The sequence below is a fragment of the Aulonocara stuartgranti genome, assembly GCF_965226115.1.
Source record: "Aulonocara stuartgranti genome assembly, chromosome: 22".
Lineage (NCBI taxonomy): Eukaryota > Metazoa > Chordata > Actinopteri > Cichliformes > Cichlidae > Aulonocara > Aulonocara stuartgranti.
The window spans coordinates 5,638,181-5,663,845 of record NC_138957.1 but is presented as its reverse complement, the minus strand read 5'-3'; the positions used below and the strand labels follow the sequence as shown (position 1 = coordinate 5,663,845).

The 25,665-nt window shown below is 41.7% G+C and overlaps 1 protein-coding gene across 5 annotated transcripts; it reads left to right on the top strand.

The window, feature by feature from the left end:
• Positions 1-3,414: 3,414 nt before the first annotated feature.
• Positions 3,415-10,160, top strand: LOC309699149 (uncharacterized protein). Of its 5 annotated transcripts, none has more exons than XM_082522026.1 (11): positions 3,415-3,546; positions 6,994-7,080; positions 7,420-7,560; positions 7,695-7,834; positions 7,951-8,087; positions 8,193-8,211; positions 8,454-8,553; positions 8,671-8,930; positions 9,021-9,207; positions 9,379-9,506; positions 9,593-10,160. In XM_082522026.1, the coding sequence occupies exons 1-11, from the start codon at positions 3,426-3,428 to the stop codon at positions 9,908-9,910; spliced, it is 1,638 nt and encodes a 545-aa protein (XP_082378152.1). In that variant the 5' UTR covers positions 3,415-3,425; the 3' UTR covers positions 9,911-10,160. The 5 variants fall into 5 exon arrangements, with proteins under 5 accessions (XP_082378152.1, XP_082378151.1, XP_082378149.1 ...); XM_082522025.1 differs by having other exon boundaries at positions 8,193-8,286; XM_082522023.1 differs by having other exon boundaries at positions 8,193-8,286; positions 8,430-8,553; positions 8,677-8,930.
• Positions 10,161-25,665: the final 15,505 nt, after the last annotated feature.

The following is a 25,665-nucleotide window of genomic DNA, read 5'->3' as shown; positions in this document are numbered from 1 at the left end:
AAAATGATAGTAGTTAAAATCGAGTGTTAAAAATGAGTGTTTCTCTGTCAAATCTGGAGGTGTTACAATGGAAACATTAACTCTTGACCTCTTAACTCTGAACTCCTAGAGGGGCTATGACACCAATAGAGTAAATTCACAGACTCCGCCCCCAGCACGGCTCCAATCGAAGTGAAGTGAAGCCCTTTCAGAACATTTTGCTCTACATATTTGAGTTGTTTGCCATGCTTGGTAAATCATTCTTTCAAAGATTGTTTCAATTATTATTATGAGCTTTTACTTCTGTGGCTCTTTGGAGTTGAGACAAAGCTGTGTGAAAGGCATTAGCCATGTTGCTCGGTGATAGCATAACATTCTGTTTTAGCTAGTTGAAAGGTATTGTTTGCGGGCAAATACCACAGCCTTGAAAAAAAGCTTGCATGTGAATTTTCAGTCAAACTTTTGGTCAAATACACCTAAAACAATGTCTAGAATGTGAAATGTTGGTATAATGGTGCTACTTGAAGCCTGAAAACGATCGCTCATAAAAAAAAACAAACAAACGAGCAAACAGCAGTAGCTGACGTCCTGACTGGATTCTATGGTAGCATTTAGATCCCTCCAGAGTTTTGTGCACACGGTTTAGGTAAAAATGAAAAAGGTTGAGGTTTTACATTTAGTTCAGTATTACCTGTTGCCTGTGTCTTTGTCTTTTGGGAAAATACTTTACACAAGTAATGGCTCAAAGAGGATTCCTTTTTTTTTTTTACTGTGCTGCAATTGTTTACTGGATTATTTGTGCCATTAATTAGTGTCAACTAATTTTTATTCAATCTCCGCACAGGATATGCTTGTGAAGATGGAATATGGGGGAGAGCAGAAGTGCGTTGAAGTTCCACAAAGGGATGAATGAAGGACATGCATATTGTATTGAAGAAATAAGTGATGAGAATGCTATTATTTGCATTTACCATGTCAGACCTTTTGATAAACAAAATTCTAATGAAAGTGAGAACATGTATACTGTTACATCTTTCAGAAAATGTTTTGAAATTGTGGTGCACAGTTCAGAATAAATGTTTTTCAAAAACCATTGCATCTTTTTAGTAAATGTTTATTTCCAAAAGAAATTTCTAGAAGTTCAGAACAGTAAAATTCCCGCTTTTTAGAATGAATTAGAAGATAACTCTTACGTAGTTAAACTAAAATACTCTTTGAGAGTTAATATATAAACTCTTAACACCAAGTGTTAAATTATCAACTCCAGACAGATTTGGTGTTTAACACTAAATCAGAGTTAACGTACTAACTCTCCAAAAAGAGTTAAATTAACACTCTCTGGTGTGGACCCATATAGACACTTTAATAGTGTTGAAATCAAATCCGACAGTGTTAATTTGGACATGCTGGATTTGCTGTGTAGACACTAGGTGGTAGGTTGAAACAGAAGGGAAACCCTTCTAACAGGAAGAGCAGTGGAGGAGCAGGGGAAGTAGTAAATATAAACTCAGGTTGTCAAAACTATAATTTATTTACAAAGAAAGCACTAAAATACTCTGGCCAGGGAGAACATAAGTTAAAAACATTAAAACAATACACCTAAAATCCAATGGCCTTAGCCACGAAGATAAAGTCCAATAAAAGTCCAAACAGCGCAGAAACCAGCAGCACCATCACCGTCCTGTCTGCCTCTTCGTTCTGGTGCCGACTAAAAAGAAGAGAGGGGCAGCGGCAGTCACCATTCTTTGATTCCACCGGAGATTCGTCTTACCCCGGATGGGCAGAGCTCCTAACTCTGCCCGCCACTTTGCTGTGCTTCACACGCGTAGCCATGGTCTCGCCGTCCCAGGGACATAAGGTGCCAGCCTGCTGCCTCTCAATCCCCTGCCATGGGCCTCTCTCGGTGAGGAGATACCTCCCCTCAGCACCAACACAGACCTCTCTGCTCATCCCCAATCACTCTCTCCCGTGCGCAGTCGTCCGCGATCTCCGGTCCCATTCTCCTTTGCCGCACGCCTCTGTTGCCAACCCCGGTTACTACGCCATGTCTCTCCTCCTGTCCCTCGCTCTCTCTGCCTCTTATTGAATAACTGTGGCGAACCCTGATTGGTCCCAGGTGTGTCAAGTTAATGATCAGGAGGGGCGGTGCAATGGGCATCCCCCCCGGAACAAATCACATATCAAACACAAACAAGCATGCAATAACCCCACAAAAATAAAACACTACACGCTAATAAAAGATCAAAAAATAAAACACAGCACTACATGCAAGGAAATAAAAAACACCAAGTTAAACTTGTTCATTCCACCCTGTGACACAGTCAATGTACAACAGCTTGGCCTTTGACTCATGAAGGATCCCCCAGTCACTTGCCTTTGGGGATGAAAATATCTCTTAGCCATAATTTCATAGAAGCACAGACCCCTTTTATACTAACTTACTTTCAATCCTGTCAGGTTGGCCAAGTAGAGTCCTAAACAAGGAAGGAGGACATGAGCTCTGCTTGACTGCACCCAAGAACAAACCAGAGTTGCTGGCTGTGATTCTTTTTAGTGCTGACCTTTTATAAAAACACAAATTAAGAGGCATAGTTCATTAAATTTCTTACTTAGCACCTAACAGAATTAATATCAAGGCACATTCTTACCACAATGCATTCTTTATTTCCCCATCTGTTGCTTCCTCAATCTGTTTCTTCTCTTCCTCAGTGATAGCCAGTGATGCCAGTACACCTTCTGCTTGTGCAAAAGCCAGGTCAGCAGTCCATCAAATATCTTGGCTGGCAGTCTAGATTTAAAGCAAAAGGAAAAATAAATACAATGTGACTCAGCAAAAGTTTTAACGTGACCAAGCAATTTTTTCTACATAGAGTAGACAAAGTACAGTACGAGTATACAAAATACATATAAAAATGTGGGGATAGAGGAGACAGTCTGATGTCTGTAGTTTACAAGAGTTTACATACATGTATAATTTATACCACGTGTTAAAGTAATTTCAGATGACCCGAGGGCCTTCTGGACCCCATCCCAGTAAAATCCTCAAGTTTTGATAGACATGCCAGTGCTCAGTCTTTTGATTCCAGCTGATCTAAATAAGTTTCAAGTTAAGATACTGTTTCCAGATTAACAGCATTTATTTAGGACTATTCACTTAAAGCACATGTTTTAACATTTTTGCTGTACAGTACCTGTGTGTGTGTGTGTGTGTGTGTGTGTGTGTGTGTGTGTGTGTGTGTGTGTGTGTAATTGTGTCAATATAAAACACAAAGCTTTACATAAAGTTAAGAGAATAATTAAAACTAAGACTATCTTGTGTTGTTCATGGTTCACTACCCTTTATACACAGTAAATTTCCCAGTGTTAAATCAGCAGTGTTAAAGTGTATTTACTCTAATAGAGTCATTATAACAACAGCTGGAGCAAAACGCCCCCCAGTGTGGGTGATGATTCCTGGAGTTAAAAGAGGCAGTGTCAACGTTACTCTAGAAAGCTCCTCCCACCACAGACTGGTTTTCAAACCAAGAGGATTTTTCACGACGCCATTTTCTTCACATCAGTTGCAGGGTAAGTTGTTCATATTTACTTATTAAACCAACAATTCGACATTTTAAGCACAGGTAGCACGTTAAAATAAGGTTACATTCCTTTTGTCCATGTTTATTATATATTTCATTTTGTACCAGAAGCAAATGTGACACTGTCTGTATGCTAATGTAAGGTTGTTAATTAGCTAAAAAAGTTGACTGATATCCGTGTTGGACTGTAAGGCTTGTTATCAAAATTTATTTCAGTGTGTAGTGGTGATTGTGTTGTGTTCTAGCATGTTCGAAATTCCATTAAATGAAACCCTCCATGTGTTGGGATCTACATATTAACATTAGCTAGCTAACTAGCATTTTGGCTAACCTCAGTGCGCGGGCAATTCGCTAGTTATCGTTAAATTTTAAATTACCTAACTCAAGCATTAACTAATTAAAATTTTACACTAAATGTTACATCTTTCTTTTTTTCTTTTTTTTGATACCTAGGTACCAGATATAGAGGTCGTTTTCAGTAAGGTTATTGTCTTATTTTAACTCGGCTGTCTTCAGCGATTTTACGGTTACAGGATTACAACCAGTAACTGTCAGCAGGTGTTATAAGCTTGATAAAATATCCAAAATGTCCAGGATTCAGTTTTTAATGCTTTTTTTTAGTAGTTTGAATTTAAGATGACAGCGTTTGTATTTATTGTGAGTTGATGGTATTGACAAAAGTTACCCTGCTGCTTTTTCCATTTTGGTTACCAGACTGTTCAGTATGTTAAACTAAAGATGAACAAAATACCCACTCCCTAGTGCTAAGTTAGGTCAGACAAATGGTAAAAAGTAGTAGTTATTATTTTAGTTTTGTATTAAGGATTATATCTTGACACCTTGTTACACTGACATAAAAGTAACATATAGTGTAAGAAATCACATTGCAAGGCTGTTTAGCCTTGTTTAGCCAAGAGGACATTAGACCACTGTTACAGCACGATCAGCGGGGCCTATCGCGCGGTGCCCCGCGCTTCACTCGGACTTTCTGACCACGTCATGATCCACCTAATCCCCGCGTACAGACAGAGGCTGAAGCTCTCCAAACCTGTCGTGAGGACTAAAAAACTGTGGAGCAACGAGGCTGTGGAGGAGCTTCGCACGTGTTTGGAGACCACAGACTGGGACACATTGAAGGCTGCTTCTAACAGCTTGGACGAGTTTACGGACAATGTCACCTCCTATATCCACTTCTGTGAGGACAGCATTGTGCCATCACGCACCAGGGTGAGTTATAACAATGACAAACCCTGGTTTACTCCTAAACTCAAAAAGCTGTGGCTGGAAAAGAGAAAGGCGTTCAGAAGCGGAGACAGGGACTGCTACAGAGAGGCCAAGTACAGGTTCACTAAAGAAGTGGACATTGCTAAACACCAGCACTCTGAGAAGATGCAGCAGCAGATCTCAGAGAATGACTCGGCCTCTGTGTGGAAAGGTTTTAGGAATATCACCAACTACAAGCCTAAAACCCCCCACTCCACTGATGACTTGCTCTTGGCCAACACCCTTAACGACTTCTACTGCCGTTTTGACGAGCCATCAGGCAGCCTTCACACCTCCAACGGCCCCAACAATAGAGGCACTTTGGACACTAATTCCCCCACCTCTCCCCCCTCCATAGAGCCATCACCACCTTCAAACTGTTCACCTACAACACCCCCCTCCTCACCCCACACAAAAGAGGATTTCACACCACCTCCTCCCACCACAACTCTTCATATTCATGAAGCAGATGTGAGGAAGCAGTTTAAGAACCTGAATGCTCGGAAAGCTCCCGGCCCAGACGGCGTGTCTCCTGCCACCCTCAGACACTGTGCAAACGAGCTGGCCCCAGTGTTTTCTGGCATTTTCAACTCCTCACTGCGGGCATGTCATGTGCCTGCCTGCTTCAAGTCCTCTACCATAATCCCTGTCCCCAAGAAACCTAGGATCACTGGACTAAATGACTACAGACCCGTGGCTCTGACATCTGTGGTCATGAAGTCATTTGAGCGCCTAGTTCTCTCCCATCTCAAGACCCTCACGGCCCCCCTCCTGGACCCCCTGCAGTTTGCATATAGAGCCAACAGGTCTGTAGACGACGCCATCAACATGGCCCTACACTTCATCCTGCAGCATCTGGACTCCCCAGGAACCTACGCCAGGATCCTGTTTGTGGACTTCAGCTCTGCCTTCAACACCATCCTTCCAGACCATCTCCGAGGCAAGCTTTCCCAGATGAATGTGCCTGATCCCATCTGCCGGTGGATCACTGACTTCCTGACGGACAGGAAGCAGCATGTAGCATGAAGAATGTCTCGGACTCCCGGACCATCAGCACCGGCTCCCCTCAGGGCTGTGTTCTTTCTCCTCTGCTCTTCTCCCTGTACACCAACTGCTGCACCTCCACCCACCAGTCTGTCAAGCTAATCAAGTTTGCAGATGACACCACCGTTATTGGGCTCATCTCGGACGGGGATGAGTCTGCCTACAGGAGGGAGGTTGAACGTCTGGTGTCCTGGTGCAGCCACAACAACCTGGTGCTGAATGCCCAGAAGACAGTGGAGATTATTGTGGACTTCAGGAAGCACACAGCTCCACTCCCCCCCATCATCCTGACTGACACCCCCATCACCTCTGTGGACTCATTCCGCTTCCTGGGTATCACCATCACCCAGGACCTGAAGTGGGAGCCCACCATCACCTCCGTCATCAAGAAAGCCCAGCAGAGGATGTACTTCCTGAGGCAGCTGAAGAAATTCAACCTGCCAACACGGACGATGATGCAGTTCTACACTGCAATCATCGAGTCCATCCTCACCTCCTCCATCACCGTGTGGTACGCTGGAGCCACTATCAGGGACAAACAGAGACTGCAGCGTGTTGTGCGCTCTGCTGAGAAGGTGATTGGCTGCAGACTCCCATCTTTGCAGGACCTGTACACCTCCAGGACACTGGGGCGTGCAGCCCGGATCTCAGCTGACCCTTCTCACCCCGGACACAGTCTGTTTGACCTGCTCCCCTCAGGCAGGAGGCTCCGGTCCATTCGCACCAGAACCTCTCGCCATAAGAACAGTTTCTTCCCCTCTGCTGTTGGACACATGAACAATAACCATATGACTGTCCCCGCCACTAACACATGACCCTACGCTGTGTCACTGCATCATTCCATGTTTGGCACTGATCACCACCTGCACTCATGTATATATCTTTCTACGTAGCACTTTTAATTCTTATTCCTACTTTTATTTTTTCATGTCTATTTAAGTGCTATTTATGACAGCATGTTTGCACTGAAGCACCGCAGCAATTTCCTAATGTTGTAAACCTGCTCAACATTTGGCAATAAACCCCTTTCTGATTCTGATTCTGATTTATGGGACTGTTTTAATATTCACATTTTCTGTTTACTGTAGTTCAATGAAGAGCACTGACTATAAGAAATTACGGTCTACAGGAAGCATGCTGCTTAAAGCAAAACTCGGAGGTGTGCAGAAATTCGTTAGAGTATCTGAGCCAAGCCTTAAGGAGTTTTTGATTGCCGGTAAGAAACCAACATTGTATTAAAAAGGTGTACAAGGGGCTTTAAGTTCTTTTTGTTATTTAGTCTCTTCAAACTGCATTTTATGATTAATTGAAAATGATCTGTGTTTTGGAAGCATCTTAGTTATGAATGTATATTTAGTGGGGGGAAAACTGCATAATGTGAGTGTCACTCCTTTTAATCTACCACTTATCAAGCATGTTAGTGGCGCTTAATAATTTAGCCTTTGTTTATCTGACTCATTTTTGAAAGAGTATCTTGAAATGATCTTCATTTTAAGCTACAAAACATTAAATGTCATGTCTTTTTGTTTACACAAACTTGTGTGTTTGTTTCCAGCATTTGCAAAGTTTGGTGCGCCAGCCGTAACAGAAGGAGTGAAAGTTTTTGATAGTTCAGGGACTGAGTTGGATGAGGATGTTTTTGAGGATATAGTAACAGATCCCTCAACCGGGGTACTAACCATCAAATATGAAACAGGTTTGTTTGAGTGATTTGTGTTTCATTGGATGTCTTTTTTTAGTGTCATTATTACATTGTTTAATCAAAGAGTGTATAAAATGAGTCTATGGAGGGACGATGTAAACTGATTTGTTTTTGCTCCTATTTTTAAGGTCTGGAAACATCTGTTGCAGAAGTGTCTCCTGAGCGGTTCCAGTTATCATCGCCACATTCATCAGATTCACAGGATATGGTCATCCTTTCAGACAGCCCTTTGAGGAAACGTCAGAAGCTGGATGCAGAAGCTAAGCAAGTAAGAGTTAAATGATTTCCACATTCTTCTAATAGTGTCTTTTTTGTTTGTAGTTTAAGTGTTCTGAACTGCGGTGGTTATATCAACCTGTAGAATATTTTTATTGTGTTTTCCAGTTGGTGGAATCCATTCTCACAAGCAAACCTGGTGGAGAACGTATAATAAATGAGTACAATCGGACCAAGTTCCTGGTGGATGAAACCAGAAGAAAAATGGTCAACATACTGGTAGCTGACATGACAGAAAAAAATGGGTAATTTATTTCTGGCCCTGTGATTTTTACTATCATTTTCAAATTATTTTAAATCTCTATTAATTCCAGGGAAGCTGACTAGTTCTTTTCCTTTTGATCTTGCAGTACATCACCACCACGGCAGGTAAAAGAAATGTATGCCAGAGGAATTGTAACCTTTTTCCCTTACCTCAGTGACCCGTACTCAAAAAATGGCTATGTAAGTAGCTAACAGCAATAACTGATACAACTAAAATCAAAATTTTAAATCCTGCCAAAATTTATGTCCTCATCAACTGTTCATGGTCACATAACTTACTGATAAATTAATAAACAAAATGTCTGTATGTCTCACTCTCCAAGGAACATTATTATGATGGCGAGAAGGAACATTATTATGATGGCGAGAGTGGCACTGGGTACTTGGCCTGGAGGATTAAAACCATACAGAGATGCACTGCTAAAGAGAGGCGATTAACATCTGGAGGTAACACTTATAATTCAGTGGAATCATATAATACAGTTCCAAATTGTGGTTCTGTATTAATAATGGTTATCAAATGTTATTATTAGTTTTGATAAAGTTGTATTTCATATTGTCTAGCACCAGGAGATGGATCATCGGGTGAAGATCAGTGTGGTGGACCAACTGTCAGACGAGAGTTGCAGTTTGTTACAGAGAACGTGCTGAGTGAGGATGAGTGCAAGGAAGCAATCGCTCTGATGAAACATTCAGCTGATGAAGACACAGTCAAGAAGAAGATGAAGTTGACATTTGTTTATCGACACAACATGGTCCTTGACCCCCTGCTGTCAAGCAACATACTGTCTGTGTTTCCACGTTTCAAAGATATCAAAGGCTTGGTGAATATTTTTCATTACGTTGACAATGTAAACACATTTTATTTTTTGCAGATAGCAGATATAATTCTCTGTTCTCTATCCCTGTTACAGATCGAACAGGATTTTGTACTGATGTTTGGTGAAGATGTATCAGGCAGGTTGCTGGAGAGGTGGCCAACAACATTCAAAAGAAAGATTATCCAACAAGGCAGGAAGCTTCCTTCTACCAGTGACCTGGAAGAACTCTTGCTGGCAGCTGACTCTCCTGAGGATGCCACTGAAGTTAATGCTGACATTGGTGAGCTGTTATTTCTTTAATTAGAACATTCACAGGATATATAATGTTTGTCACAGAACAGCTGTCCTTTTGTATTTTGGGTCTACTCAAACATTTTGTCAATGCAGATGCATTGAAATTTGTTATTGATGAGGATGATTCAACTTTATTAAAAACAAATATTTTTTTCAGGCTGGGACAGTGACCTCGCAGCGATTCTATTGCTATTACATTTGATTCCACCATCTGGTCAGGGTCGGAAGAGACCAGGAAAGGTGTCAGCTTCTCAAGCAGAAAGGCATCTTGTGGTCTTCAAGAAGGTTTGTTTCTTTTCTATTTTTATGGTATGAATTACCAGTTTAAGAAACACTTGATTCTTATTGCCTGTCTGTATTTGTCTTTTCAGACTGGAACAAATATCCAAGAGCACCTTGATGCCATCACTACCAGCACTCAACCCTACCTCCTGCCTGTTGGGGTGAAAAAGCATGACATCCACCAGTTCTTCATTATTCTTGACAAGAATGCCATACCATGCAAGTCTACCTCTTCACTTGGTGCTTTTGATGAACTGTTTAAAGCACATTTTGTGTTTAGCACATCTTACAACACCATGCTTCACAACATGTACACGTTCATCCAAACCACAGTGTACAATATAGATGTTGGCAAAATCAAAGAAAGTCCCAGAGTTGCTGAAATAAGGACAAGGTTGCTTCGTTAGGGCTTGAAGGTTAATTCTCCATCATGAAGTGTTTTGTCTGTCAGGCTGAGTTTACTGGTTCAAACATGCTTGTTAGGCATTTACGGTTAGTCCATGGTTACTTACCTGGAAGAAATCTTCGCCTTAAATGTGCCCAGCGTGACTGTGGCTGTGTGTTTGGCACTTTTTCAGGTTTTAGAAAACATTTAAATACCAAACACCTTAACTATTTCGACCAACAGGCTGACACTGATGTTAATTTACAGCCTGATGTGGCAGTTAAAGAAGTTAGCACTACAGGGGAGGTGGTGTCAACTAATGTAGAAGAAACACCCACAACATCTGAAATGTTGAAAAGTTCAAATAAGAGCACTTTGGATATGTGTGCCTCTACTGTTGCACAGCTCAGGGCAGCTGGATTAAGCCAATCTACTGTGAATAGTTTTGTCTCCTCAATGGAGGAAGTGTTTTTTGAGATTCATACTCAGGCTAAAGATGCAGCTTTACAGAGCTTACCTTCACAGGACACTACAAGTAAAAAGAAATTAGAGCAGTCATTCAAAAACTTTGAAAATCCATTTACACTGTTAAATTCAGAAGCTAAACGAAATAGGCACTTTAAACAAAAATGGGCAACTGTTGAACCTGTTGAAATGGTGCTTGGCACAAGATTTGACAGTAGAAGAAACAAGATCACAGGGACTTTTGATCAAGTCATTGTAACCGATAGGTTTGCATATGTTCCTATTTTGGAAACACTGAAAACTATCTTTCAAAACCACCATGTTGTCGACATGTTCAAGTCGAGGAATATGTCCAGAGAAGGTGTGTATGCAGACTTAATCGATGCTGCCTATGTTAAAAGATGTCCCCTATTTTCTGCAGAAAAAGATGCCTTACAAATTCAACTGTTTTATGATGACTTTGAAACTGCAAATCTCCTGGGCTCTAAAAAGGGTGTACATAAATTAGGTGCAATATACTTTACACTAAGGAATTTTCCTCCAATCTTTAATTCGTTGTTGGTCAATATTCATTTGTGTGCTCTTTTTCATGCACAAGACTCAAAGCGTTATGGCTTTAATTCAATCCTTGAGCCACTTGTCAATGATCTGAAAGTTCTTGAGACAGAGGGACTGAAACTTCCCATGTTTAAACACTTGGTTCATGGCACTGTAATCCAGGTCACTGGGGACAATCTTGGCTTGCATAGTCTGTTTGGGTTCGTGGAGTCATTTGCACCTCGATATTGTTGTCGTTTTTGTCTGCTTGAGAAGGATTGTTTTCAAAGTGTGTTCTGTGAAGATGATTCTGGTGTTGCACTAAGAACTCTTGATATGCATAAGCAGCACTGTGAAAGTGTACAAAGAGATCCTACGCTACCTCATGTATGTGGTGTGAAACGCACTTGTCTCTTGAATTCACTTAAATATTTCAACACAGCCAACAATTTTTCTGTAGATATCATGCATGACATTTTGGAGGGAGTTGCTCAGTTAGAGGTGAAACTTGTGCTGCAGTACATTCAGGAGAACTTCCTAAGTGCTGAACAACTTGCTGGTAGAATACATGCCTTTGACTATGGCTTCAATCAGCAGCGAAATCGCCCACCAAGGGTAAAGTTGTTTGATGGCAGTAATGAGTTAGGACTAAATGCAATTCAATCTTGGTGTTTATTGCGTAATGTACCTTTGATGTTTGGCGATTTGGTACAGGTGGGTGATAGCTACTGGCATCTTCTACTTCTGCTTCTACAAATTGTCAATATTGTGTTTTCACCAGTGCTGTCAGAAGGTATGACCATCTACCTCAAACATTTAATTATTGATCATCATCAGCTCTTTAAGCAGTTATTTCCTACACTCAGTCTCCTACCAAAGCATCACTTCATGATACATTACCCTCGCAGTATACGAAATATTGGCCCAATTCTGCACATGTGGTGCATGCGTTACGAAGCCAAACATAACTTCTTTAAGAAGCAATTAAAAAGCTTTAAAAACATTACAATGACATTGGCCAAGAAACACCAAAGTTGTATGGCCATGTATTGGGAGTCTTTTAGCCTCGAAAGATTAGCTTTAGGACCAGGAAAGATGGTGACACTTGGAGAGCTGAAAGAAGGTCCAGAAATTGCTTTAAAATTTGGAGCTGCGTTGTCTACCAGTGTTTTTTCAGCTAAGTGGATAAAACATCATGGTACAGAGTACCGCACTGACTTTATCATCTGTACAGAGGTAGTGTCTGAGATTCCAGTGTTTTATAAGATCAAAAGTATTGTTGTGAAAGATGACATTGTATTGCTCTGTGGAAAACTGATGGAAACCCTGTGTTTTGATGACCATTATCATGCATTTAAGGTCAGAATGCACCCCAATATGGTGCTGAAGGTGTTGAACATAAAAGAGCTGTGTTACTTCAAACCATTTGATCTTCAAATGAAGTATGGCACTTCTGATTCCTCCCTGTATGTGGTTCCATATTGTCATTTTATGCCGAACTAAATTCATTGTTTTAAAGTGTTTTATGACTGTTTTGTGTATGTAGTGTTTTATGTACACTACATGAGATGTTTTAATATTTTGAGCCTGACATCAAAATAAAGCCGTTAAACGTATTATCTAGTTGTGGTTTTTGCTTACTTGTTTTATATTTTAAAGCATTATTAGAAACCAGGTTTTCATGCTGGAAGAGGAAGAGTTTTAGTAACACTACTTGGTGTAAAATTAATTTAAAATTTTACTCTATGAGAGCTAATTTTTCACAAGAAAAAGTGTATGAATAACATAGTATAGAGTAACATCAACTCTCATCAGAGTTATTTGAACCCCCAGTGTTAACTTGAAATAACTCAATTCAGTGTTAAAAATCAGTGGAATTTTACTCAAATAGAGTTAATTTATCACTATAATAGAGTAAATAATATGACACTACTAGTAGTGTTAGGTTCATTTAACACTCTGCGGTGTTACTCAGTGTTAAATTTTTACTCTATTTAGAGTTAATTTTACTCTAAAATTGTAACACTATACAAAGAGTTGATTTAACACCAATTCCGAATAGGACCAAATAGACTCGGGACCAGTGTTAAATTTAACTCTTTAAGTGTTATTTTAACACTCCGAATTTTACTGTGTAATACTACCTTGGAGAACAGATACTCTGACCACTTTATTAGAGTTGGCTAAAATCCTTTTTTACATGTGAAAATGTAAGTTAGGCTGATTTTTACTACATTACAAAAAATGTTCCTAATTATTCTTTTTGAATCACACTTACAGTGTTTATTAAGTGTTGTTTTACTAGAAATCGCTTAAGTTCAAGGATGATCAAACATAATGTGATTTACTTGCATTCAGTTTGTATGAAAGAAAATTAAAAATAGAACGTTTATACAAATACTACTATTCACTCACAATGAGGAGGTTGCTCTGACTTATCTTTAGTAAGCTATGCCTAGCTCTTCTAAGGCAACGGGTTTGCATAATGTTTTTAAGTTCTGGGAACTAATTAGATCGTACTTTGAAGTTACTTTCTTTTTTCTTTTTTTAATTTTCACGTCTTTACATGCTATTCTGATAATAAATAAGTGACACTGGCTTTGCGTAGTTACCTTAGAGAAGAAGGGGAGAAAGTGTTTAAAAGAAAGAAGATTTCTACTGAAGGTTTCAGGTGTGCAGAGTCAGAGCAAAGACATAAACAACACAAGAACAAGAGAAGCAAGCTGACACATTCTTAAGTCTAGGTAAGCCTAAAGTATGGTCTCAAAATTTTACTGTTGTCGCCTTTTTCTCTCAACATCTTCTTCTTCCACTTCTGTGGTTCAGAGGCTGGAGTTCAATTGCATTTAAATTCTTTGGTAAAGTTTCAAAGCATGAGTATAATACTGAAGTTATTTTCAATGTCATACACATGCAAAAAAAGCTCAAACACCTTGGATACTGTATATAATTCAAATACAGACTTAAACTATCCCTTAGACTTTTTAGTAGTTTTTATTTTTAGGAAAAATCAAGTACATTTATTGTGGTTGGAGAAAGTGACAAAAAAGTTTCTGTTTCTCAGGACGATGAAGACACTACTGCTGGCACTCGCTTTTTCAGGTCAGTCTGCAAAATGTTTTTGAGTATGTGACAGTAACTCCATATTTAGAATCAGTGCAATGAAAATAAGCTATTTGGTTTCTGTAGGATTACCATATTGCAGCATTTGTCATAAGTAACATTTCATTCTCCTTCAGGTCTGACTGTCATATCTACAGAGCTCTATAAAGAGTACCACTATGTGGTACCTCTGGATGTCTGGGCCTTGGATCTCCTCCATACCTGCTTCATGCCCTGGGGGACAGGACTACGGCTCCCCACACTCCCTAGCAGATCGTTACATGGAGAAACCTTTGGAATACAAGCATGCTGATCCACACAGGTGTGCACACAGGTGTTCACAGACGCGGACTACACCTTTCTTGGCTGCTGCCTCAAAGCACATTGTGCGCGGTCTATCTTGCATGCTGGACAATAGCGTTTAATATTTAGTATCTACTGTTATCTACTGCTAGCTAGTTTATTGTGATGGTGCTGTATTTATTCCCTTTCTCACCGTCTCTTCTCCCCTCTGTTTTTCTTTCTCTCCCTCTCTTTCTTTCATTCTTTCTCCCTGTCCTATCCCCCAGTCATGTCTGTCCCGAAAATAAAATAAATACATAATTATAATAAAGGTCAATCTAATTGCAGTGCAAGTCTACAGAGAAGCTAAGCAAATAGACTGGAAACAAATGCTACTATTCTTGATGCTAAAAAATTAAAATGTATTCCTATCAGAAACTTTACCGATTTCTTCTCTTGGACACTAAATCAGAGGTTCCCTGATATAACACATCATTAAACACTAAACTGTTGAGAAGGTTACTTAAAAAATTATTCCACTACAGATTACAGAATACATGCCCCAAAATGTAGTTTGTAATGTCTTCCATTAAGTTATTCAATGAGAGTAACATATTCTGAATACTTTGGATTACTTAATATATTGTCATGCATTTAACAACTACATGAATGTACTATTGCTGTGTGATTTATTACTATTACTGAAAGCTACTCGCCACCGAGTAGCTGGCGTTAGCTGAGGTTAGTTTATAGACTGTTTTCCGAACAGCATGTGATTATTTGCAGCTGTTAATGCTATCCATCAAGTCTAACAGTCTGCAGTCTATGAACTAAACTCAGCTAACACCAGCTAACAATGTTAGCTCGGTGACAAGTAGCCTTCAGTAACTGTAATAAATCACGCAGCAACAGTACATCGAAGATACCGAAGTGATACATAAACCAGGCTGCCACCAGAACTAAAACAAGGTAGTTAGCAGTAGGCTACCATTAGTTTTTAAAAAGAACTTAATTCCAGATGTTTCTTTAGGTTGCAGATGGAGTCTTTTTTCAAATAGTGGCTTGCTTGCTGGCAAACAGAGTTTGGATTGCACAGTCATATTTCGCCCAACCCTTTCTTCTTTAAATATGAAGTTGCGTCATAATTTCCAAGTAAGAAATGCATTCCTGCCATGCACTGCTGGCTCTGTTGTGCAGGCTTTGGGTCCATTTTTTTAACTGACACCACCACCAATAACAGGACGCTTACATTAAAGCCTCTTATTGTGTGTTTTGTTTGGGTTTACAGCAATGTAGGGAATTACCAAAATTAGAGAGGGGATAGCCTAACATATAAAACGGGAAAAGACTGCCATGTAATCCATTTATTAATCACCTATTTAAGCAGTAACTGTAACGGAATACAGTTACTCATATTTTGTATTTTAAATGCGTAACGCTGGTACATGTATTCCATTACTCCCCAACACTGCGCAAAACATCAAGCAACATGTAATGCTGGGGCCTTGCTGGCCATCACTCTAACTAGCAAGCAAAGATTTAAACAGCAACAAATTCATTTGTATTCTCTTCTATACATCACAGCATTGTTAATTGTTATATATATATATACAACTAGTAGCTCAGTGTTCCAACATTCGAAAGAAGGGACTGCTCTCACAGCTAGAGATTGACGAGGTACAACACAAATGCTACGGCAAGGAGGAGTCAGGACGCCAGGTCAGGGGGGAGATATCATCACCCCCACCCGAGATTGGGTACATAGCCCCAAGTGCGATAGGAGAAGGATCGTTGAGTGCGAGAGGAACTGACCTGAAAAATAGGATCATGGCCAAGCTTGAAACCTGGATCCCCCGTAGCCGGTTACCAAGATTACGTGAAGTACCCTCAGAAGGTCTGCTAGATGATGTTAATGCAACACTACGGAAAATACCTACAACCACGATTACCGACACTAACAAGCTGATCTACAATACGGCAGCAGTGATCAGTGAGATGCTTGGCTACAAGTTGAACAGCCACAAGGGGCAGTACCCTTCATGGAGAATGAGGCTAGAGGGCAAGATCAAAGTAGCACGGAGGGAGGTTAGCCAACTAACTGAGTTGTAGAAAGGTGCGACAAAGAAGGTGCATAAGAAATACAGCAAGCTGTCCATACCTGAGGCCTTGGAAACTGCCAAGCAAAGACTCACAGCCTTGGCCAGCCGCTTGAGGAGGTACACCAGAGAGATAGAAGGCAGGAGAATAAACCAGCTGTTCTCCACAGAACCAGCAAAGGTGTACTCTCAGTGGCAAGGGAACAATAATAATAAGAGAACAGCACCACCAAGGCTGGAGACGGAGCAATACTGGAAGAGCATATAGGAGAAGGACGCAACCCATAACGGCAATGCTCAGTGGCTAGTGGATCTGAGGGCAGACCATAGCGACCTCCCTGAACAGGGTCCAGTAACCATCACAGTGGCAGATATCCAAGAAAGGGTCTCCAGTATGAAGAGTTGGACAGCACCAGGGCCCGACATGGTTCACGCCTACTGGCTAAAGAAGCTGACTGCACTCCACGAGCGTCTGGCAGCACAAATGAACCAGGTGCTAGTTAATGAGAGACACCCGGAATGGCTAACCGAAGGTCGGACAGTCCTGATCCCCAAGGACCCCAAGAAGGGACCAGTCCCCTCCAACTACCGACCAATAACCTGCCTCAGTACTACATGGAAGCTCCTGTCAGGCATCATATTGGCTAAGATGAACAGGCACATGGGTCAATACATGAGCGGGACACAGAAAGGAATTGGCAAGAATACCAGAGGCGCAAAACACCAGCTACTGGTAGACAGAACAGTCAGCCGAGACTGCAAGACCAGACTGACCAACCTGTGCACTGCCTGGATTGATTACAAGAAGGCCTATGACTCAATGCCCCACAGCTGGATACTGGAATGCCTAGAATTGTACAAGATCAATGGGACCCTAAGAGCCTTCATCAGGAACTCAATGGGGATGTGGCGCACAACACTAGAGGCCAACTCCAAGCCCATAGCAGAAGTCACCATCAAGTGCGGGATCTACCAAGGAGATGCTCTGTCCCCACTGCTGTTCTGCATAGGCCTGAACCCCCTCAGTGAGATCATTAACAAGACTGGCTACGGATACCGACTACGGAACGGAGCAGTTGTCAGCCACCTCCTGTACATGGATGACATCAAGCTGTATGCCAAGAGTGAACGAGACATCGATTCACTGATCCACACTACCAGGCTATACAGCAATGACATTGGAATGTCATTCGGACTGGAGAGGTGTAGTCGGATGGTAACAAAGAGAGGGAAGGTAGTCAGAACTGAGGGGATTGAACTACCAGAAGGCAACATCGCAGACATAGAGGACAGTTACAAGTACCTGGGGATCCCGCAGGCGAATGGGAACCATGAAGAGGCCGCTAGAAAAGCTGCAACCACCAAGTACCTGCAGAGGGTCAGGCAAGTCCTGAGGAGTCAGCTGAACGGTAAGAACAAGATCCGGGCCATCAACACGTACGCCCTGCCCGTGATCAGGTACCCTGCTGGGGTAATAGGCTGGCCAAAGGAGGAGATAGAAGCCACTGACATAAAGACAAGAAAGCTCCTTACCATGCATGGAGGGTTTCACCCCAAGTCCAGCACCCTGAGGCTGTACGCTAAGCGGAAGGAAGGGGGCCGGGGACTGGTGAGTGTCAGCACCACAGTCCAGGATGAGACAACGAACATCCAAGAATACATTGGGAAGATGGCCCCAACTGACCAAGTGCTCAGTGAATACCTCAGGCAGCAGAAACCCAAGAAAGAGGAGGGAGACGAGGAACCATCATGGAAGGACAGGCCCCTGCACGGTATGTACCACCGGCAGATAGAGGAGGTGGCTGATATCCAGAAATCCTACCAGTGGCTGGACAAAGCTGGACTGAAAGACAGCACAGAGGCACTAATCATGGCAGCACAAGAACAAGCTCTGAGCACAAGATCCATAGAGGCTGGGGTCTATCACACCAGGCAAGACCCCAGGTGCAGGCTGTGTAAAGATGCCCCAGAGACAATCCAGCACATAACAGCAGGGTGCAAGATGCTAGCAGGCAAGGCATACATGGAACGCCATAACCAAGTGGCCGGCATAGTGTACAGGAACATCTGTGCCGAGTATAACCTGGAAGTCCCAAGGTCAAAATGGGAGATGCCCCCAAGGGTGGTGGAGAATGACCGAGCTAAGATCCTGTGGGACTTCCAGATACAGACGGACAAAATGGTGGTGGCTAACCAACCGGACATAGTGGTGGTAGACAAACAGAAGAAGACGGCCGTAGTGATCGATGTAGCGGTTCCAAATGACAGCAATATCAGGAAGAAGGAACACGAGAAGCTGGAGAAATACCAAGGGCTCAGAGAAGAGCTCGAGAGGATGTGGAGGGTGAAGGTAACGGTGGTCCCCGTGGTAATCGGAGCACTAGGTGCGGTGACTCCCAAGCTAGGCGAGTGGCTCCAGCAGATCCCGGGAATAACATCGGAGATCTCTGTCCAGAAGAGCGCAGTCCTGGGAACAGCTAAGATACTGCGCAGGACCCTCAAGCTCCCAGGCCTCTGGTAGAGGACCCGAGCTTGAAGGATAAACCACCCGCAGGGGCGTGCTGGGTGTTTTTTTTATATATATAGTAAAATGAGTTTTCTCTAGCGTTCTTTTTTTTTTTTTTTTACCAGTGGCCAGAATAGCTGAATCAGTCTATTTCTATGCTTTTGTTTTTCAAGCTAAGTTATAAATGAAGCTGTGTAGCTTTATCCATAAATCTGCAAAAGCCAAATAATAAGTCTTCTGATGTAATTGTAAATAAAAATGTTATTTCAATTATTTTTCTTACTTTTCAGACTGAGCTTGTGAAGAGAGGACATCGTGGTCATCTGAGTTAACGTCTCACAACTGAAATGAAAATGACTGACCTGCTACTGAAACCATTTTCACCTTTAGAAACAAATTTTACGTATTTACATTAAACGTGCATTTTGTTTTAATGTATTTGTACTGTATACACTAACATCCAACAGTAGTTTGTGTTAGTGTTCACATGTTAATTTGCTTACTAGAATTCATATCATTTCTTTAACATTTTACCTTCATGTTTGCAGTTTAAAAAAAATTAAATCCTTTTCCTTGCATCTTCATGGAGTTTTAATGTACTTTGAAATATATAGACATATTTATTTAATATTTAAGTGTTTTCTTGATTAGTTCTTTTGTGATTTTTGTCCACAGGTCCTCTGTGACGCTTGATGTTTATCAATCTTTCTCTGTTTCAAAATGCAATCTTTTTATGATCAAGAAATAATCTGTTTATATTGATAATACATTTCTTAAAGTGTATCTGTCTGCTATAGCTCACCTGGTTCAGTGGGGAAATCAGATGCTGATAACTGTAGAGGTCTGGGTTTGAGTCTGCTTCAGACCATTTCTCGTTTCTCACTACTCCATCATCTCTCCTCTGTACCATGCTATCTAATAAAGGCCGAAAATAAATCTTGAAGCAAATACATATTTTGTGTGTGGTACTTTATTAAAGGTAAAATAGAAAATAAAGTTGAATTATCTTTATTAATAGTGGTTACCACCGTCACAGCCACAACTACAGTACGGACTCCACTCCAACGCTCCCTTGCCTGCTCCTCTGACTCACTTCTGGGATCTCTCGGATCAGATCATTCTCCACACTCAATCGGACTCCTGAAACCCTGCCTCCCCCTCTCACACACGAATCAGTTACCTTGAGTTCCCTTGGCTCCGCTCTGATTGTCCTCTCCCTGTGTTACAGTGCCTCTGACCTTCAGCTCACTCGTCCACGTGCCCCACTCTAGCTCTGGACCTCCCTTGTCATGCTTCCGTCCCTGTCCATGTAACTCATGCAGCTTTAAGCTGTATCCAAATTCCTTGGACACATCCTTCGGAAGCCGCATTTGAAGGCCGATTACATCACAGCCAGGCGACGAAGGCAGTCCCAATAAGAAGCCTGCTTCATGACCAATGCGTCCTTCATTTGAAGGATGGGTCGGGTGTATCCTTCGTGGCCCAACCTATCCCAGAATTCATAGCTTGGTTCAGCCAATTCCCGTTTCCAAGAATGGCGGCAGCTACTTAGATTTAATATTACTCTTTCTAGGTCACAAAATAAACTTTAAAGATATTTTCAGGCGAGAATGTATCTGTGTAAACTTCAAATTGATAGCAGACGGCTGAGTTTATTAAACTCCACCGACAGCTGGTGACACAAATCTGAAGGCTAGATTGTCCCATTTCACAGCCTCACACTTCCGGCCTTCTCAGTCTTCGAAGGACCCGGCCCACGTAGACCACGAAGGCCGGGTCCTTGAAGAAAGCGGCCTAGGAATTGGGACACAGCTTTAGTCAGTGTTTGCCTCTCATCCTCACAGTTAGCGTTTCCATGACTTTGACCATTTGCTCATGTTTGTGTTTATAGCGTTTTGATTCTTAGCCCTAGTATTACTCACAGGTCATGTTCACTGGAACTTGCTACTGTCATTGTTTTGCCCACGCTCCTGTATAAAGCCGTCGCCTGTTCACTAGTGTGACCATTTGCTCACTGTTTGTATTGATTCACACCCTGTATATATCACTGTTTATATCTTGCCCGATCACTGTACATAAAACTCAAGTTGCACATATCCTGAGCCTCCTTCTTGAATCTGCGTTTTGGTCCATTCTGTGGTCTAGCGTTTTTGCCGTGACATTATGAGCTACACTCAAGACAACTACATACAGAAAGATAGTCCCCAGAGTTTTGCAACAGGACCTTCACCTTTACCTTACATACACTTTCCTTAATACCAACCACTCATGATGTACACATAATGTATCATGTTGCTAAACAGAAGTTGTCCTTTGATCTCCTCTGTCTTCATTTAGAGTATGTCGGTAGATTGCTACCGGGAACATAGAGATGACAAATCTCTAGAAGTGTTGTGCTACAGTCATGTCTGCTTTTCACACTTTTACTGGAATGCTAGTTTTTCTTGATTGCATGAGCATCATGCGACAAGTCAAAAAACATAGTGGCCATGGTCTGGTTCCAAACATGAGCCGACTTCAGTTCAAACAAACGCCCCAAACAGTTTTTTAAACAATATTTTTAATCAGCTTTTATCTTATAGGCGTGCACAGGGACCTGCTGGAACATCTCAATCAAAAAAGAAATCACATTTCAAAGCTACTCGGAATTCCGTTAAACAACGTTAAACATTTAACAAGCAACCTAGCCAACTCCACCGCTGACCCATTTAGCTGCCAAGTGACCTTTTCAAATTCCCAGAGCATCATTAGTTGTCTGACAGCAAAACCAATCACAGCAGAAGTGAGCTGATCCAGTTTAAACAAGATTTATTGCCACAATCTTTGGCTCTAATTTTCCCACACGTTTCTGCTGCCTGTGTGGCTACAAAACTCAGGTTGTTTCAGTCAGATGACCATTTTTGTATTACAGAGCTCCAGATCAGCATGAATTTTCGTTTTTATTTTTGCAGAGAGATTTCTGCTGTTGCAGCAGTCAGAGATCACCTGCCAGTCAAACCATTTAGAAAGCTGAGATGTCTCTCCAATTGGGTTTTCTCTTAATCAGCCTTCTCTAAGTAGCTTTACACATGCTAAGTACCCAGATCTGCTAAGGATTACACACATAAAACACAGAACTACTTTTGTCAGGAAATATAGAGTTTATGTTATATACAATATATATATGAAAAACTCCAGATTAATAGCACGTTACCGTTTGTGAGATGACTATAAATTGGGAAGTGATTTAGCAACAGACACCAACACACCCTCCTCCAACCTCCCTGAACACACCAGGAAGCCAAAACCGCCCACTACATCCCAGTGATATGTCACCAGTCTCCATGGTGACCCTAGAGCCATCTGGAGCACAATATGAAGCATCACACAAACACACAGCAAAAATCACCCATTGTCAGAAATGATTCCTGGTAATAATAATTTCTTCTTTTAAAACTCTGGAGGATGAGATCTAGCTTATTGTTCTCATTATTAGCCTCTTATCTGTGTGTGTCTGTGTTATGATGATACACAAATGAGTTTGCATAATTTCGAGTGTCAGTAGTCGCAGACTATTCCAAATGGCAGTCGCTCCACCTGCTGCCATACCTTCAGGCACACAACACATACACACAGGCAGACAAACTGAGAAAAATAAAAGAGTGGAGGTGGGATAGTAATTCAACCGTGCTATCGGCTGGTGCGAGACCATCTCTGGCAACACCCTAAATGAGTTCTCGTGTCTCCCATGGCAAGATGGAGCACTGCTGATAAAGCAGAGCCGCGGGCCTCGGTTTCCTAGTTTACACTGCTACTAAATCACAGTTTGTCTCCCGCTCTTCGTCTGCTATAGGTGCTAACTGTGTAGGTTTGTGTGTGTGTGTGTGTGTGTGTGTGTGTTTGTTTGATGCTTTCCAAGTGATTGGTGAGACGAACAAAATAACCAGTAAAGTGACTGGAAAGTGGAAACAAAGAAAACGATACAATAAAACCTGAGCATGTGTGTGTGAAAGAGAGAGTAGCCAGAACATTTCACACAGCCATCATTCCTCAAAGCTCTTATCATCTATGTTGGCATAAAAACATCAAGATTCCAAGAATCAAAAGAAATCTCTGTGCGCAAGGGATGAGGCCAAAAACCAGCATTGAATGCCCAGAATCGTCAGGCTGGCTCTGCGTTAAATTGCATTAGACATGAGTGTCATGGAAATCGTGAAAGAATGGCCAAGATTCAGCCTTACAGTACACGGATGAAGCTTTTTAAACAAGGTTGTTGATTTTTTTAAAAAGGAACAACAACAACTAATAAACAAGGTGGGATAGCTAAACATTTTTTAGGTGCTGTTTAACTAGCTAGCTACTACCGCAGGATGGGACCACCACTCCTGACCAGTGTTGGTGAAGTTACTTGAAAAAGTAATCAGTAACTAATTACTGACTACTCTTAAAAAAGTAATCCCATTACTTTACTGATTGTTTTCAAAAATACTGAGTTACTTTTAAAAACATGACACACAACCTTAACAGGTAATAAAGTAATAGATCTTTCAGCCCAATTCTACTTTTTCTGCAGGGGTGTCGAACTCCAGGCCCCGAGTGCCTGCAGATTTTAGATCTCACCCTGGGTCAACACACCTGAATCACATGATTAGTTCATTACCAGGCCTCTGGAGAACTTCAAGACATGTCGAGGAGGTCATTTAGCCATTTAAATCAGCTGTGTTGAATCAAGAACACATCTAAAACCTGCAGGACAGCGGCCCTCAAGGCCTGGAGTTCGGCACTTGCAAATCCATCATATAAAATGTAATCAAATTAAAAAGTCTCTTTTTAAATCTTGTTTTATTAGTTTGAATCTTTTAACAAACAAATTAACAAATTAAACATTCTCTGACTGGAAGAAATTGGTTTAACATTTAAACCTATTTTCTACATATCCCAGCATATTAAAAAAATGGCAAAGGTATGGCAAAAAAACCGAGGGAGAGGAGAGAGGTAAGTGACGGGACAAGGTAAGGACCCATGGTGACGTCAGACGTCTAGAGTTTCTTTAAGCTTCAAGTATACCAAATATACTAATCAATTGTCATATAACTAACAACATCTGTCCTATCATCTCTAACACCCTGGAGGACAACAGGGAGAGTTCAGACGCTCTCCAAGATTACATCAACCGGTGCTTCAAGATTTAGTAATGAAGAAGGCTCAGAGTGCATCTTCCCCGGCCAAAATTGAGACACCGTCATCAAAGAGATGTCGCCCGGCAGACTCCCCCGGCACAACATCGCCTGCCGGCAAAGACATTGCAGACATCCTGGAGTCAATCAACAAGCGATAGTCCAGTTTCGATGCGAAGCTGTCCCTGGTGATTTTACACCTAGAATTTAAATCTCTGAGTGAATCCCTGGAGTTCAGCCAGCAGCAGGTGGAAACGCTTGCCTCTGAAAATGCCACGCTACGGGAGTCGGTCAAATCTGTCACCGATAATATGACCTAGCTAAACATAGAAAATAAAAAAATAAAAGAGTCCGTTATCGAACTACAAGCCCATAGCATGCGAGACAACCTTGTGTTTTCTGGTATTCCAGAATCTGCCAGAGAGGACGCTGAGGCAACGGTGAAAAGCTTCATTAAAATCCACCTGAAGCTGCCGGAGGACACCGTAAAGAACATCGCCTTTGAAAGAGTGCATCGCTTGGGGGCCGTGAGGTCGCCGACCGGGAGACCACATCCAATTGTGGCCAAATTCGGCCAATTCAAACAGAAGGAACAGGTGAAGAGGGAGCTGAAAGGAACAGAGGAGCTGAAAGGAACAGACTTCAGCGTGAACGACCAGTTCCCCAAAGAGATCCTGGATTCACGCATGGTCCTGTTCCCAGTTCAACGTAGCTTCATCCAGAGAGGCTCCCGGGCTGTCATTGCCATGGACCGGCTCTACGTGGATGGACAGCTCTACCGCGACCCCGGCACCACACCGTGGTTATATTGACTGCACTCCAGATAAGAACCCGCTACACTCTTTTCTTATTCACTCACACTCTACTTTAACATGTGTTTAACCTTGTAATATCAGTATGATGTCATAGCCGATATAACACCGTCACCCTCCTTCATTGCTTTAATTGGAAAGTTTCCATTTTTTTCTTTTTTTCTTTTTTTGTTGTCGCTCACCGTTCTCGTGGTTTCTTTCTTTCTTTTCTTTCACTGCGGTGATCACCTACTTCCCCACTCACCTACAAACAACACCCTCTATTTCTGCATATTCACACACCACAATCAAGCAAACACATGCGCTCAACGGCAGCACATTTACAACAGCCTCACAGTGCACACAGACTTATAGGACACACACGCAAGCCACGCTTGTTCATATTAGTGAATAGTCAGACTGATGGAGCCTCTCACCACACATTTGTTTTCTCTTTACAAACAAGTGATGTTTCCACATTCTCTTCACCCGTCTAAACGAAACACCCAGCGTACATCATTAGACATAGACACACAATTATGGGCACACTAAGGTTTGTTACATGGAATGTAAATGGAACTGGCACCAGAGAAAAGAGGTTAAAGATATTTAACCAGCTTAAAATACAACAGGCAGATGTTGTTTTATTACAAGAAACTCACAGGCCTGTCACAGGGTTTAAACAAACTTAAAACACCTGAGTTTCCTAATGTATTTGCAGCCTGTTATAATTCTAGACAAAGGGGAGTAACAATTTTACTCGATACAGTTATAGATCCAGAGGGTAGATTCCTAATTATTAAATTATCAATATTTAACAAAAAGCTGTTGGGGTGGGTACA

Bases quoted from the DNA above. Each gene is read 5' to 3' on its own strand.
- LOC309699149 (XM_082522022.1), top strand. From the start codon at position 3,426: ATGATTCCTGGAGTTAAAAGAGGCAGTGTCAACGTTACTCTAGAAAGC. The intron at 3,547-6,993 runs GTAAGTTGTTCA...TACGGTCTACAG, and splicing joins TTCTTCACATCAGTTGCAGG to GAAGCATGCTGCTTAAAGCA. The intron at 9,507-9,592 runs GTTTGTTTCTTT...TTGTCTTTTCAG, and splicing joins ATCTTGTGGTCTTCAAGAAG to ACTGGAACAAATATCCAAGA.